The 17430-nt window shown below is 41.1% G+C and overlaps 1 protein-coding gene across 1 annotated transcript in view; it reads left to right on the forward strand.

The window, feature by feature from the left end:
* Positions 1-17430, forward strand: part of lrp1aa (low density lipoprotein receptor-related protein 1Aa) — a 263102-nt gene that overhangs the window by 119078 nt on the left and 126594 nt on the right. The window contains exons 7-17 of the mRNA XM_065265952.2: positions 4134-4296; positions 4885-5107; positions 5534-5723; positions 5823-5966; positions 6095-6331; positions 6429-6609; positions 9119-9341; positions 9441-9630; positions 9850-9975; positions 10965-11105; positions 11574-11699. Of these exons, the coding sequence (XP_065122024.1) occupies positions 4134-4296; positions 4885-5107; positions 5534-5723; positions 5823-5966; positions 6095-6331; positions 6429-6609; positions 9119-9341; positions 9441-9630; positions 9850-9975; positions 10965-11105; positions 11574-11699 (1944 nt within the window). The remainder of the gene's footprint in view (positions 1-4133; positions 4297-4884; positions 5108-5533; positions 5724-5822; positions 5967-6094; positions 6332-6428; positions 6610-9118; positions 9342-9440; positions 9631-9849; positions 9976-10964; positions 11106-11573; positions 11700-17430) is intronic.

Genomic DNA, 17430 nt, shown 5'->3' on the forward strand with positions numbered 1-17430 from the left:
TGTGGCAGTGTCACGTTAAATCATTCACCAGACTCAAGCACTGGACTGCAGAAAGATACTAACTATTCAATCTGCCACGTTACTGACTAGTAAACAATGGAGCGCGCTCTGCTGGACAGACTAAGTAATTGCACCATGTATAAAGCACTTATTTGCATTAAAATACTTTTTTTTTACTTTCTAACAATAAATATTCACTAAATTTTTAGTGTATTAGAGACTAGGAACTGATGGCTTCATAAGCCAAGGCCCATTAAATTAAAAAGTTTATTAAGTATAATTTACATAAAGGGACACTTTTTCAGCTCCCCTTGAGTTAAACATTTGATTTTTACAGTTTTGGAATCCATTCATCTGATCTCCGGGTCTGGCGGTACCACGTATGCATAGCTTAGCAAAATCCATTGAATCTGATTAGACGTTTAGCATCGCGCTTAAAAATAACCAAAGAGTTTTGATATTTTTCCTATTTAAAACTTGACTTTTCTGTAGTTACGTTGTGTACTAAGACCGACGTAAAAGTAAAAGTTGTAATATTCTAGGCAGATATGGCTATGAACTATACTCTCATTCTGGCATAATAATCAAAGACTTTGCTGTCATACCATGGCTGCAGAAGGCGTAATGATATTACGCAGCGCTGAAAGTAGTCCCCTTAGTAACTTTCAGAAGCAGAGGACTATTTTCAGCATTGCATAATATCATCGCGTTCTTGAATATTACACCAGAATGAGATAATAGTTCCTAGCCATATCGCTTAGAAAATCACAACTTTTAATTTTCTGTTGGTCTTAGTATACGATGTAACTACAAAAGAATCAAGTTTTAAATAGGAAAAATATCTAAACTCTTTGGTTATGTTTTTAGCCTGCTAATGGTCTAATCAGATTCAATGGATTATGCTAAGCTAAGCTAAAAGTGGTACCGCTAGACCCAGAGATCAGCTGAATGGATTCCAAAACTGTAAAAATCGAATGTTTAACTCTAGTGGACTTTTCAAAAAAGTGGAGTGTCTCTTTTAGTTCCATGATTTTATTCCATCTTAAAGTAATATTACACTCAAAAATGACATAAAAAATCTGTCATTTTCTAACTCTCATATTTTGATAAATGATGGTAAGCACACAGTTCATGATACATGAAACAAATACTATAGGAGTCAATGGGTACAATCAACTGTGTGCTTAACATCATTTATCAAAATATCTTCTTTTGTGCTCATCAGAATAAAGAAACTAATACAAGTTTAAAACAACATGAGGGTGAGTTAATGATGACAGAATTTGGGTGGTTTCGTGTGAACTATCCCTTTAATGCTAGTTCCTTAAATTCATATTAAATAAGTGATATTTACAAGTCAAACCTCAAATGCAAAAATATAAGGTCATGAAGTATTTTAGTCTGAGGTCATCTCAGGAAATGAGAGCTACAGCAACAAGTGTGTTTGTTTTCCTTCACCATAGCTGAATAGCAGAAGGGAAAATTGTGTTTCTGACCTTCCTTCCACAATTTTCCTAGGAATTACAATGAGTTTAAGCCTTGTTTGTGTCCAGTTTGTTGTTTGTGACGTTTTTCTCTGTGGTGTTCTTTCATTGTTCCGATGGCAGCTGCTGTACGCTCTCTGGAAGGAACCATTAGTCTTGCTCAGCCTTCATTTAAACACTTGCTCTTTTCTTTATGTGTTTGGATCTGTGTTTTTAATCACTGGCTTTCAGTCTGCACAGCTGGAAAAGTTTAGGCAGGACTCAGCCCTAAAGTAAACAACACCTTTGGGGATACAGCACTTGATTCCGGTAAACGCCTGGCCCTTGCACAATGGCCAACTTTCCTTTGTAGAAACCAGAGAGGCCAACTCTCACTTTACTGTCTCTGTCTCTGCCCCTCACTCTTTCATCTCCTCATCTGTCTGCGTTTTCCCCAACCGTCTCAGACCATTTTATCCAACGTTTTTTCAACGTTTCTTTTTTTACGTGTTACAGCCACTCAGTGGCTCTCATTCATTGACCCTGCATACTCATATATTTGTGCAGCTTTCGCATAAGACATAACTTATGATGAAGTTCGCACCTAAAAATGTGCTCTAGTTAAACTTAAGTTTATCTTAAAATAAACTCCAATTTCTCACAAAAGACCAAATAATACAAGGAATAAATGACCGTATACTTTAACTGTATGAACTATTGAGGAGCTTAGTGGCTGTTTACACTTGGTATTAAGATGTGTTTTCATCGATCGGATCACCAGTGGACGAGAGAGACACATCACGTTTACACCTGATATTTAAATCCATCTCTTTTGTCCACTTTCGACCGCTTCTGTCCTGAATACTGTGAGGGGGTGGTCTGTCGAGACGGTGGGCGAGTCAGCGCATTTTCAGCGCAATTGATGAAATAAGATTGTACAACTTTCACACGCTTGCAAAATTAAACTGCAGAGATCAGCCGCTTTAGTTGTATCAATGAAAGGCTAAAAATAGCGCTGTTCACCGTGTGACGTTCACCAGAAGTCAGAAAAGACATAAAACATTGTGTTCAGTACCTCAGATTAAATAAATGGGCGGAGCGAAGGCGGAACACATTCAACCACATTTGCGTTTACACTACAAAAGCAATCCTATTGAAAGGGGTTTCGACTACCTCTGAATGTGGTTGAAAGTGGTCGAAAGTGGATGAAAGTGGAAAAGCTCAAAACGTTTTGAACACCGTTTACACCTGGCATTAACGTCGTCCACTTGTGATCCGTTCGATGAAAACGCATGTAAATGCCAAATGTAAACAGCCTCTTTGACACAAAAACCTCTAAACGCCTAAAATGAGATAACAATATAACAAGTTATCTCATCAATTAAGAGAAAATGCTTTCCTGTAAATGACGGGGTTTTTATGGCAATCCATATTTCCGCTATTATTCACTAGGTGGCGCTCTTTCCCAACTTATAGAACATTGAAGCATCCACTGATCCAAAAACAGCAAAAACTCTGTGTATGTTTTGATCATCGCTCTGAATCTGATCTTTAATAAAAGTCCTTTACAAAAACGCTATTATATTTTTAGGTTTGTTCTTTCATTTGATATATTGTGTGTTTATATATTTAAAGAAGAAGAAAATTCTGGAAGGCATTAAACTTTTGTATAAATCATACAAAATGCTGGCGCTGGCTGGTAACTTTTCATTTAGAAAAGCTTGCGGGGATAGAGTTAACTGAATGCTCTCGGCACATATTATACGTTCATTAAAAACTTTTTTGTGTTAAATCCGCTTAATTCCGGCCTTAGGTCATTCAGAAATACAGCGTTGTTTGCAGAATACATTAAGAGTCATTTATAAGAAAACATGTCAGACACACTTTGAGGGTTTTGCATCTCTTTGCGGCTTCATTACATCTCCAGAGTTATGAAAGATGAAATTTCTGAACAATATAGTTTTCCTCAAGGGTTACTGTATGTATAAAAATGTCAAATATCCTATTTAAAAGAACTACTTGCAAAAGCTCTATGACAACATGGAGGTCTGCCTGGCATTTGACATTTTAAGGTCAGACTGAAGCATGTTGAAGGTGGGGTGTGGGGTGTTCGTGGTGGAGCAAGAGCCTGCGGTTAGCCACAGCAATTCCAGCTGATCAAACAACGCTTTCATAAATTGTGTGACACACAGACGTGTCCAGATAGTGTCCTGACTCAGCTGTTTCAAAGAGAAAGAGTGTAATGTGAAAGTAAAAAGAAAAACATGCATGTGGGACCACAGTGTTAGTATTAGCACCATTATAAATACAGGAACTCTTACGTGTACACTTCTCTTGTATTGAACCAGAGAGTTGTGTGTTCGCTGTATACAGTATGGGTCCTCGTTCTCGCTTCTTTTTAACGTGTGGGCATGCCTTTTCAGGGGGAATGTCCATAAAAGTAATATGGGGTCACAAATATGTAACAGTTAACCATGTTCGAAAAACAAAATTTCCGAAAGAGGAGGCGTGAGTTTGACCCATAAATACTCTCACACTCTTTAAATATGCTTGAAATTAAGTTCAGTCATATTGAATACAGATTTCCATCCACAATGGTACCAAACACATTTTATTCTGTCTTATTTTGACAATTAATCATTATCGCTCTCCTTTTTTTGTTGTACACAGATGTGGAGCAGATAGCTATCGACTGGCTAACAGGAAATTTCTACTTTGTTGATGATGTGGATGATCGAATCTTTGTATGTGATAAAGATGGAGCCACATGTGTGACACTGCTGGATCAGGAGCTCTATAACCCAAAAGGAATAGCTCTGGACCCCACAATGGGGTATGAACATGATCAACAACACACTTCACTCAAGCATGACAACACACATGACTGCATTCATATACACATAACGACACACACTATGTATTCATAAATGGACAACTAGGACTGTAACGGTGGCAGTATTTTACGATGGTACTGCATCAGTTCACTGTGGTGGTAACAGAATATGTGTGTGTGTTTGGGATGCATTGATTCATGTAGACGTATTTTTTGAAATATAAAAATGTAAACATGGATCAGAAATATGTTTCTTAACCCTCCTATTATTTTTGGGGTCAATCTGATGGTGTACTGGTAGTGCAGATTGATACTTTTTCACAACTTTGAGGGACCAAGAGAGAATATCTTGCCTCATTGTCACGTCCCCAAGCCAGCAGGTCATCATTGATATCAGTTGCCTCCTTTGCAAATAGTGCACTAGCTCTAAGTTTGCTGGCGTTTACACAAACCCAAACATCTTGCTGGGCACCACCACAGTGGTTATGACAACGTCACAGCCCTATGCATAACAACAACACACTTTTTACGTGGCTGTTACATATGGTTTACATATTACCTTTATCTTCACAATCTTCCTTTACACAGAAAGGTTTTCTTCACGGACTATGGGCAGATCCCAAAGGTGGAACGCTGTGACATGGATGGGCAGAACCGGACAAAACTTGTGGACAGTAAAATTGTTTTCCCCCATGGCATCACCCTTGACCTGGTCAACAGGTTGGTCTACTGGGCTGATGCGTATCTGGATTACATTGAAGTAGTGGATTACGAGGGCAAGAACAGACACACCATCATTCAAGGACTTCTGGTAAGAATGTTATGGCAAGATAACTTTAATATTTCTTCAAAAAATTGCTAATATATGGCTGTTCGTGAGTCAAATAAATTGCAAAATGGTTTTATTTGAATTCACTGAATCCACACTTTGTCTCTGGTCTCTGTCAAAGGCAGCTTTATTCTGCAGGATAATACAAATCATTTTCTTTGTCTATATAATGTTATTTATGCTTTGGTAGAGACAGCAGTGTTTTATTAGAGCTATTGAGTCATCTTATTAAAGCTGTAACTCTTTAAACATATTAGCTGATTCATTCAGCCTCGGCTTAAGTTATGACTGTCATTTAGCTGCTCAGCCCAAGGGCAGAACGTTGGGTTTATATCTCTATCCCACTCTCCCGGTTATCAGACTGCACAAATAATCCTCTTTATGCTTTCTTTCTTTTTATCCAAATAGATTGAGCATCTTTACGGGCTCACCGTGTTTGAGAACTATCTGTATGCCACAAACTCAGATAATGCCAACATGCAGCCAAAGACCAGTGTCATACGTGTGAATCGCTTCAACAGTTCAGATTATCAGGTGGTCACCCGTGTGGACAAGGGTGGAGCGCTGCACGTTTACCACCAGAGACGTCAGCCTCCTGGTATTAAACCCTGCTCATATATCTGTTGCTCAAGTTGAAAAAAGTTTAATATAAAGTCAAGCTCTGCATAATCTCAGACTCCTCTCCTGTTGTCTTCAGTACGGAGTCACGCCTGTGAGCCGGATCAGTTTGGAAAAGCCGGAGGCTGTTCAGACATCTGTCTTTTGGGTAACAGCCACAAGAGCCGGACGTGTCGCTGTCGCTCTGGATTCAGTCTGGGGAACGATGGAAAATCATGCAAGAGTGAGTGACATCACAGCCAATCAGCTTTGACTACTAATTCACCAATCATCTGCCTTATTGCCTTGTATATAAGATGTTGTGTGTAACAATTACAATTAAGATTTTTATGATCATATGAATATTCCCAGAGCCTGAGCACGAGTTATTCCTGGTGTACGGAAAGGGTCGTCCAGGTGTTATCCGAGGGATGGACATCAAACCTAAAGTTCAAGATGAATACATGATCCCAATTGAGAACCTGATGAACCCTCGAGCTCTGGACTTTCACGCTCAAAGTAACTTCATCTACTTTGCTGATGCCACCAGCTACCTGATAGGACGTCAGAAGATTGACGGCACAGAAAGAGACATCATCCTTAAAGAAGGTTCAGAAATGTTCATTGTTACATACTGTACGCCATTGCCGTTAGGATGTTGTTTGTGCGGTTGTGATGCATTGCTCTGTTCTGTACCGTTCCTCAGGTATTCACACTGTTGAGGGCATTGCTGTAGACTGGATGGCCAATAACCTCTACTGGACAGATGATGGTCCTAAGAAGACTATAAGTGTTGCACGTTTGGAGAAAGCTTCTCAGACTAAGAAGACTCTTATTGAGGGCAAGATGACCCATCCTAGAGCTATTGTGGTGGACCCTCGACATGGGTGAGCACTAGATTTTCAGATTCATGTTTTGTTTAATGTTAAAGTGGTTGATGGACTGGCTATGTAACACCGGGACTTTTCCCAGCAGGCTGGTCGACTTGTGATCTTGCTGTTGGAGACTTTTTGAAAGAGTGCCCCAGTGACAGCTTTTGTACCTTTATTTCTAAAAGCGTAGGAACATGTCTTACTTTGTGAATAACAATAAAAGCGTGATTTACTGCAGCCAAGTTTACTAGAATTAGGGTTGCAAAGGGGCGGGAAAGATTTGGGTAAATTTCCATGTTAACTTAATCTGGGGAATTTTGGAAATATTCCAAATTGGAAACTTAACAGGAATGTACGAGAATTTATACTTATTTGGTAATTTAGAGGAATTTATATAAACTATACCATTAACTATACACATTTTGTTTAATCATAAGCAGACATTCAAGGCAATACAATTAAATCAGTCAAGATGGCATTTTTAAAAATTGTACATTATTAACGTTATTATAATAGTGCTAGCTTACATTTATATATCTGATTTACTAGCTAGCTAGCTATCTACTGTATACACTTTCATATATTTGCTACTTTAAGTAAACAGTTAAAATGCAGCAAGTGTGGCTTAGTCAAGGCCTGGAAAATTTAGGGAATCCCTCAAATGATATATGGATGATTTTTGTGAACGTGTACGTGTGTGGGAGGGGGGACATTTTAAGACACTACTTTTTAATTATCTTACCTTAATGTTTTCTCAGTCGGTATATTTGTCTTTACAATGGCATGATGTTGTTGCACACTAGCGTACAAAACAGCAAAACAAATTTATGTAATTTACATGAATACATGCAAAGATGGACATTTTGGCCTCTATTTTGTGTGCAGGATTCAAGAAATTATTTGTGCATGTTATGAATGAATGCAAGTAGATGCAGGGGGTGTGGCCTCAATGGCCCTTTAGTAGGCAGTGCGCTGTGTGCATGTGCCTGAGGAGTGTGCAGGGTAGAAATGCAACCGGTATTGCTTTACATTTTGTTTTAAACAAAATTATGCTTCAAGATATTTTTAAACTACATTTAAGTTCCCTGTAGGCAACTCTGCAATTTTTCAAAATCCCAGTTTATTCCCATTAATTCCCATATATCCAGTTGATTGCCATGGAAAGTTTACAGCCTTGAAAATTCCCAGAATTTTGCAAACCTACCCGAATGAAAGAGTCATTCAAAAACACTGTTTAATTCCCAAGCAAACAAACACTCATACACACACTGCAAACTTTCAGGAGTGACAACCGCATTTAAATGCAGGAGTGAATCCCTTAAATGATCGTTTCATGTTTGTGCAGAACAAGACTCACTCCCGAAACTGGGATGATTGACACCGATCTAACCATAGCAACTTTTTGCTGTCTCGCGTGGTTATCATTCACAGCTTTGACCAAAATAGTATTACAGTTTTGTTTTGTTTTGCAATAAATTATGTTTTATTAACAAGGTTCGGGAGGAGCACGATCAGATAATTAACTAATCAAGCACAGGTGCATCTCATTTGGTAATCAGCCAAACACTACATACAGTATACAGAAATCCTACCTACCTCAGTCCTGAGATTGTTTCAGATATCCCTCCACCACCCCAACTCGCCACTCTAATCTGTTCTATCCCAGTTTGGGATGGGGGAGTTTCCGGGTTCCGGCCATACCCCGGATTCGGAGTTCGAGCTTCACTCCGGGTCCTGAGCCCTCCCACAGGACAGCACGCCAAAATATGCTTACTTTCGCAATCAGATTAGATGTAAGGGCGAACTCGTGAAACCTCTGTATTGGTGCTGTGTGTTATTTGTGAGGCTGGTTCTCTCAGCCCTGTCTTGCAGTGTTTCCAGGTCCTCGTCTTTTTTGTACTTACATACCTTTGTGGCACATAACAGTTTATGGCTTTGGGCAGGCCAAAGTTTTTGGTTTTATTAAAGTGAGAAGCTGCTGGTGCCAATATTTTGATCTTTGAAGTTAAGCATTTGGAATTATTTTGGTTTACCATTGGATTTTTCTTGTTCGGGTTTTTTTCCATGCAAGATCTGGCAAAACTAGTAAGCAAATGCTCATGCCCCTGTCATTTTCTCCACCGCGCATACAGAAGACTGTTTCCCCTTCTAGGCATTTATTTCTTCAGAACTGTCATGTCCATGATGCACGTTTAAATACTTCATCAACAACTTGTTGTTCAGTTCAGTTATGTACACACTATGCAGAGTTCTGTAAATGTAAATTTGGTTGTATAATGCAGATGTCAGTCCTGTATAATACTGAAGTGTTTTTGTACAGAACAGGATTAAGCATTAAAAAATGAAGTGACAACCGAATTTATATTTTATATCAGTGTGTACAAGGCCTTAGCTTGTTCTAAACACTTTTCCTATATGAGTGATGCCTTCCATCAAATACTGTAGGCAATTTACTGTTGCCAAGCGACGGCCAATCCTAACCGGCCCAAAATGATCTGATTATAAATGCATTTCATATTTCCAGCTGGATGTACTGGACTGACTGGGAGGAGGACCCAAAAGAGAGCAAGAGAGGGAAGATTGAGAGGTCCTGGATGGACGGCACCAATCGAAATGTTTTGCTGACGTCTAAGACAGTTCTGTGGCCCAACGGTTTGAGTTTGGATATCCCTCAAGGGATCCTCTACTGGGTAGACGCTTATTATGATCGAATTGAGATGATCTACCTCAATACCACCGCACGCAAGGTGACCCCCTTAATGCTGGTCATGTACATTATATATCCAATGGTGTTTGGGATTTAAGTGTGGACAAGTTATATATTTATATATATATTTATTTTTTAGACGGTTTATGATGGACAGGAGCTAAGTCACGCCTTCGGCCTGTGCCACTACAAAAACTTCCTGTTCTGGAACGAATATCGCAGCGGCAGCATATATAAACTGGACCAAGCCACCAAAACAGTCACCTTGTTACGCAACGAGCGCCCGCCCATCTTTGAGATTCGCATGTATGATGCTCAGCAGCAGCTAGGTAGGCATTTATTTTCAATTTACAATCTGGTGATTTTTAGAGATTTTATTTCTCTTTATTGCATCCCTGCAAACTTACCACCTTTTGTTAAAATTTACCATACCAGGACAGAAGTCTGTTTTTACCAGCAATGGTGGTGGTTGACCTGCGTTTTTATCTAGGCAGTTGCATTTAAATATGTACAGTATCAGATGTCATTAATATGCAAATTGTTTACAGGCAGTAATGCATGTCGAGCGAATAACGGCGGTTGTAGCAGTCTGTGTTTGGCTACGCCGACTGGGCGGTCATGTGCTTGTGCCGAGGATCAGTTATTGGATCCTGCAGATAACACCAGCTGTAAAGGTAACAAACACATAAATGCCCTTACAAACGTATTTACTTCTTCATGTCAAACATTGCACAACAGAACTCTTGAACTTTTCCACAACAAAGATATCATTCATCTAAGAAAGTGGCATTTTGGGACAAATTAATAAACGTTTAAGCTACATATGAAATTACATGTATATCATCGCATTCAGTAATATACAGAATCACAGCATAGGGGTCAAATAATAGTGTCCTAAGAAACATCTTTATAAGACAATGTTCTACATAAATATTTGGTTTAGTGGCCCTTACAACACAAAATAACAAAGCAAGTGTCTCAAAGAACAACACTGTGATAACATAGATGTGAAGAAAATATCATTGCCCCAATATCTTCAGGAAGCATAAAATAATGTTGTGTAGATTAACGTGTGTATAGATAAACTGGTTCTGAACATAAATATAGCCATAAATGCTGAAATGGCATTAAGAATAAATACATACATAAAATACATGGCATTCAGATTCATGGACACATTAAGATCCATTCATAAATGCCATGAGTAAATTTAACCAGTTTGTGTTTAGATGTCCGATGCTTGCTTCCTTAGATGACATATTTTTAATACATTTACAAAACATTAATGCATTTGGTAGACACTTTAATCCAAAGCTACTTGGAGTGCATTATATTAAGTGTTAGATTTTAGCAGTATGTGTCTTTCATGCCTAAAACTCATTATCTTTACACTACTAGCTCAGTGCTTTCTGGACTGTATAATAAAAGTCCCCAGAGGTTCGGAAATAAAGGATTAGAGCTGGTTAATAGCTTCTTCATGCACGATAAAGATCAAAATTAAGGGTGTGTGACAGATGATAGAGAAACGTCTGCTGCTGAAACTCAGGCTCGTTCTGAGTCTAAATCCATTTATGGTTCAAGTGTTTGAAAGAGAAACCTTTCAGCTGTTTGTTTAATTGATTTTAGCCTTTAGCAGACTTATTAAGTTTGTGTTCTCCCACAGCAAACCCCTCGTACATCCCTCCACCACAGTGCCAGCCCGGAGAGTTCGCTTGTAAGAATAACCGCTGTATTCAGGACCGCTGGAAGTGTGACGGAGACAACGACTGTCTGGATAACAGCGATGAGACCGCTGAACTCTGCCGTATGGACACGCTCATAAAATACACACTTATATGCACTCATATGCTCATGTCATATATTTTACAGTGGCTTTTTTGTCCTATATGAGCAATCACTTTCTAAAATGTTATGCAACTTAAAATAGTTCCTGGTTAATTTATGAAGCAAATGTGATGTTTTTTACCCCTCACACATTTAACATTTACAGCTTTTATTAATCTAGTGAATGTTTTTAACTATTAATAAATGCTGAAGTATTGATAGTTCATGTTCATCTATTAACGTCAGTAGCTAATGTTAACACATTAATCCTACTGTAAAGTTGTAAACCAACTTTTCTTTTTACAGAAATTAGTTTTGCTCTTTGAATAGTCAAATGTGAAGTGTTTTTATAATACACCTGTTATCAAATCTGAATGCTGCCTCTTATGTAAAGAATTAAAAGTCGCCGTACACTCATGCACAACTTTAATCATCTGTGTGAGTATAGATCAGCACACGTGTCCCGCAGACCGCTTCAAATGTCAGAATAACCGCTGCATCCCCATGCGCTGGCTGTGTGATGGAGACAATGACTGTGGTAATGATGAGGATGAATCCAACACCACTTGCTCAGGTACACACACAAATACCCACACACACACCTCAAATATAAATGACACTGAACTGTGTTGCTGTTTACAGAGGTCATAAAGGTTTGACTTTTTAAGGAGAAATTTGTAAATAGACTTCACACATCATCACATGTTCAAAACATTCTGCAGAGATCCACACCAGACTGCTTGATGTTCAGTAAAGTGCATAGGTTTAGAAATCTACAGTAGTAAAATTTTTACAATAAAAAGATGGAGCTTTTTATGATCATCTTGTATTTGGATAATGCTGTCTGAAAAGAAAAGATAAACTTATTTGAGTCAGATTATATATGCTGTAGACAGTCGTGTATAAATATAAATTTTATCATACATGTTAGATCTGCCTTTAAAAAATGTTTGCTTTGTCATTTTTAATTTACACATGCTCAACTATGATGCAACTATGAACTCTTATATTGAGCTCTTTAACTCATTCCCCACAGCCTTTTTTTTTTTTAAAGTTGTTTATATATTAAGAAAAATGTTTCATCCTATCTTCATTTGGTCTTTTTATAACCTATTAAATATGAGTAGGTTTCTTCAAAAATACAAAATTTTGAGCAAAAAGATTAAATAACTGCATTTTTGTAAAGGAATTTTGTTAGAGATCAGGTTAAGAATGATGATCAACACATACACAGAGTTTAAAATGTTGTTAAATTAGTTTTTGCTTCATCATTGGCAGGGTAATGTTTTCACTTAATCGACGAGATAACTCGTCAATGTTAAATAGGAAAGAGTTAAATAGTCAAACAAATGCAATTTGATTCTTATCTTAGGGTGTATTCATACCAGGAAAGTCTGCTAGTTCACTTGCTTTGGTCCGGACCAAATGTTTTTTTTTTTTTTTTTTTTTTTTTTTTTTGGTGCGGTTCGCATTCACACTGCCCTTTTTGCAAGTGAACCAAAGTTTGTAAGAACCACATGTGTATTAAGGTCATTCATTCATTGGACAGAAATTATCAGGTGGGGGAAAGCAGGAAGAGCAAAATAATGGAGATAATTCATAATGCAATATTTGTTCTGTTACTGATTTGGTATTATCAGCAGGTAAACCAAAATGCCGACACTATATTGAGAAGCACACAATTTAATGTCATCTAAACGATTTTATATTATTATATATTATATATATATTGCAAAGACAGCATGTTCTGACAGTTGTGCTGTGCAGAAGATGTATCAGGTAAAAAGTTATCAGGCTTTTGCGCCGCACAGATAGAGAGATGCGTTGTATACGCGGCTTTCATTATTCATACAAATATAGCTATTCAGATTGTTCAAACACAATTATTTCAGTCCCTCCAGGATTTCGCTATTTATTTTTGTGATTTTTGCGATCAAAATAGTTTCCAGAAATTTGCGCAAAAAAATATTTTTTCTCTCTAATTAGGATACCAATGCTTGTATAATATTAAATTAGAAGTTCTCAAGTAATTAAATAATTAAGTAAACAGTCAGTGATATAATAAGAACAGAGAAACTTAATGAAAATATGAAAAATAAATACAACCTTAAGATACAGACACTGTTTGTTTTTTGATTAAACTAGACAGCTGTCATACAGTGTTTGCCAAGATGATTTATGGAAAATTATATTAAAATAATTAACCACTTCAGCCGCATAAATATTTGATAAATGCTTGATATTAATGAGAACTTATGAATCGATCCTTATCGCCAACACTGAGAGAGGTGCGTTGCGTAATCTTGTTTTTTTACGTTTGCTTTTTAAAAAGTTTGAAAATTACTTACCTAGAGTAATGCACAATAGCCACAAGTCCAAACCTACATTTTCCCTATAATGTGTGTTTACTTTGTGTGATATCATTATGCGTGTATGTGACCGGACCGTTCAAGTTCAAAGCCTAAAAGGAAAAAGATCGGTCCTCACGCGCTGACAGCATGCACAAGTTTGCTTACGCTGAGATGAGATGGTAGTGGACAGATGCCTTTCTTTTGTGTCCCAAGTTTCCAACAACTTAATATAAGACTAAAAAACGTCTCGGTTACGTATGTAACCCTCGTTCCCTGAAGGAGGGAACGGAGACGTCACGTCGTGACCGACGAATTGGGAACTCGCTTAGAGGGACCAATCTGCTTCGAATACTACTAAAACGCCAATGAACTTGGCATTGAGATATTTGCATAATGCTGGCCCCGGCCCGCCAGGTGCGTATATAAGCAGCAGGTGCAAATATGGAAATTAGCTTCTTTTTCGCTGAGAAAGCCGGAAAGTGTGACCGGCCAATAAACAGCAGGGAGCAGCCCTGTGGCGACGGGACGTGACGTCTCCGTTCCCTCCTTCAGGGAACGAGGGTTACATACGTAACCGAGACGTTCCCTTTCAGTCGGTCACTACGACGTCACGTCGTGACCGACGAATTGGGAATCCCTACCAAAACGCCACTTAGGGCTGACCTCTTCCAGTGTCTGCGTAAAGCCCTCCGGTTCCACTTAAGGATAAGGAGAATTAGGTTTTAAGGCAGAAAGCCGGGCACTAGATGTTCCTTTAACCCACAGTAGTGCCAGCGACTTGGAAGCGCCCTATCTGAGCGGTATAGGGACGCTGCGGAAGCCACCGCCCCGTTAAGGGCTATTGGTGGGCGAAAGTCAACCGTAGTTGAGGTATAAATGACAGCCGTGGCTGTGTAAGCAAAGCAGTGCTCTGCTGAGGGAAACGTGGGCTAGTAGGATTAACCCCACGGAAAAATACTCACAAAGGGACCCGGTGGGACGCAATGTGGATGCCCGAGCCAAACACAGGTTCGCGAGGATGCAGCTAGTGAGAGGCTGGCAGCGGATGCTCCGCAACATCAGGCTGCCAAGGCAGCGGAGGAAGGCAAAACAATTTATTACGCGTTTTTGCCTTGATGGCCTTCCATACTGAGCTCAGTTTGGAGCAGCAGTCGGAGGCTGCAAGCCGACCTGCGAGCCTGTTCTCTGTGCTTCCCCTAACGAGGAAAGAACACGAGAGGAGACAGGCTCGACACGAACACTGTAAAATCTAATGAACGTATTAGGTGTCGCCCAACCAGCAGCTCTGCAGATGTCTGTTAGCGAGGAACCACGAGCGAGTGCCCAAGATGAGGCAACACTTCTAGTAGAGTGAGCTCTCAAATTAAATGGACAAGGAATGCCCTGCAGATTATAAGCAAGGGCGATAGTATCAACTATCCAATGAGACATCCTCTGCTTAGTGACAGCTTTCCCTCTCTGCTGACCACCATAACAAACAAAGAGCTGATCTGAGGTCCTAAGGCTTTGTGTGTGATCCACGTAGATGCGTAACGCTCGTACGGGGCATAATAAAGCCATGGTTGGGTCTGCCGCTTCCAGGGGCAGCGCTCGCAAGCTCACCACCTGATCTCTGAAGGGAGTGGTGGGAACTTTGGGCACGTAGCCTGGTCTGGGTCTGAGTGTTACGCTCGAGACATCAGAACCAAACTGAAGGCACGAATCGTCGATGGAGAATGCATGAAGGTCACCTACCCTCTTAACAGAGGCCAATGCGAGCAGGGTCAGAGTTTTCATTGATAAAAACTTAAGACTCACAGACTGCAAAGGCTCGAACGGGTTTCCCTGCAGGGCTTTCAGCACCATGGACAGGTCCCAGGGAGGAATAGAGGGAGGGCGCGAGGGGTTTAGCCTACGAGCGCCTCTTAAAAATCTAATAACTAAGTCGTGCTGGCCGACTGATCTGCCGTTAATAAGTGAGTGATGAGCAGAAATAGCAGCGATATCAACTTTAATGGTGGAGGGTGACAGCCTACCATCTAACCGGTGTTGAAGGTATAAAAGCACAATATTAATGGGGCATTCTCAGGGGTCCTCGCGTTGCGAGGAACACCAATCGACGAAAAGGTTCCATTTAAGCGCGTAAGCCCGTCTTGTGGACGGAGCTCGAGCCGCGGCGATGGTGTTAGATACCGCTTGCGATAAATCACCTAAACCTTGCGTGCGCTCAACGACCATACGTGGAGATCCCACAGGTCGGGGCGCGGGTGCCATAATGTGCCCCCTCCTTGAGAAAGAAGATCCTTCCTCAGGGGAATCCGCCAGGGAGGGGCTGTCGCGAGGAGCATCAGTTCTGGAAACCAATTCCTGGTCATCCAGTAAGGTGCGACCAGTAGAAGGCTCTCCTCGTCCTGCCTGACTTTGCACAGTGTCTGTGCGATTAAACTCACTGGTGGAAACGCGTATTTGCGCATCTCCCGCGGCCAGCTGTGTGTCAGCGCATCCACGCCGAGGCTGCCCTCGGTTAGTGAATAAAACAGGTGACAGTGGGTATCGTCCGGTGACGCAAATAGATCTATCTGCGCACGACCGAACTTCTTCCAAATTAGCTGGACCGTCTGGGGGTGGAGTCGCCATTCTCCGGGGCGCGCAGCTCGGGAAAGCGCGTCTGCCACTGTATTGAGCGAACCCGGAATGTGAATGGCACGAAGGGACCTCAGATGCTTCTGACTCCAAAGGAGGAGATGACGGGCGAGATGCGACATGTGACGAGAGCGCAAACCGCCTTGACGGTTGATATACGCAACGGTCGCAGTGTTGTCGGTGCGTACTAGTACATCCTTCCCTCGCAGCTCCGTAGCGAAGCGTACGAGTCCCAGATATACAGCCCACAACTCGCGGCAATTGATATGCCAGTGCAGCTGGGGTGCTGTCCACACCCCCGAAGCTGCAAGCCCGTTGTACGTGGCTCCCCACCCCGTGTTGGATGCATCTGTGTGTACAACAGCATGCCAGTAAATCTGCTTCATGGAAACCCCTGCTCTCAGAAACGCAGGGTCTGACCACGGGGTGAATGTTAGACGACACGCAGTTGTAATGGTTACACGGTGAATGCCGGCGCGCCACGCTCTCCTCGGGACTCGATCGTGAAGCCAACGCTGAAGCGGTCTCATATGGAGCAGCCCAAGCGGTGTCACGGCCGCGGCTGCTGCCATATGTCCCAGGAGCTTCTGAAATTGTTTCAGAGGGACCGCGTTCTTCCCTCGGAAAGAACCGAGGCAAGTCAGATTTGATTGGACGCGCGCTTCTATTAAACGTGCCGATAAATCGATCGAGTCCAGTTCCATCCCGAGAAAAGAGATCCTCTGCGTGGGGCAAAGTTTGCTCTTTTCCCAGTTGACCCGAAGACCCAAACGGGCGAGATGCCGAAGCGTTAAGTCTCTGTGCTCGCAAAGCGTCCGCCGAGAATGCGCTATTATAAGCCAATCGTCGAGGTAAGCCAAAATGCGAACACCGCTCTCTCTCAGGGGCTTTAACGCCGCTTCCACTACTTTCGTGAATACACGGGGAGAGAGAGACAGCCCGAACGGTAGTACTTTGTATTGGTATGCCCGCCCCTCGAACGCAAAGCGCAGAAACGGCCTGTGGCGAGGGAGAATGGACACATGAAAGTACGCGTCTTTCAGATCTATTGCTGCAAACCAATCTTGGGGACGTATGGACTGAAATATCAGTTTCGGAGTTAACATCCTGAAGGACCGTTTTTGGAGAGATCGGTTCAGAACGCGCAGATCCAAGATCGGTCGTAACCCACCACCCTTCTTTGGAACTATGAAATACGGGCTGTAAAACCCCGAGCTCATCTCGGCTGGAGGGACCGGCTCGATCGCGTCCTTCGCCAGGAGGACACCTAATTCTGCACGCAGTACATGTGCATCGGACGCTTTCACTGTGGTGAAACGAATGCCCGAGAAT

This window comes from Paramisgurnus dabryanus, chromosome 14 (assembly GCF_030506205.2).
Source record: "Paramisgurnus dabryanus chromosome 14, PD_genome_1.1, whole genome shotgun sequence".
Taxonomy (NCBI): Eukaryota; Metazoa; Chordata; class Actinopteri; order Cypriniformes; family Cobitidae; genus Paramisgurnus; species Paramisgurnus dabryanus.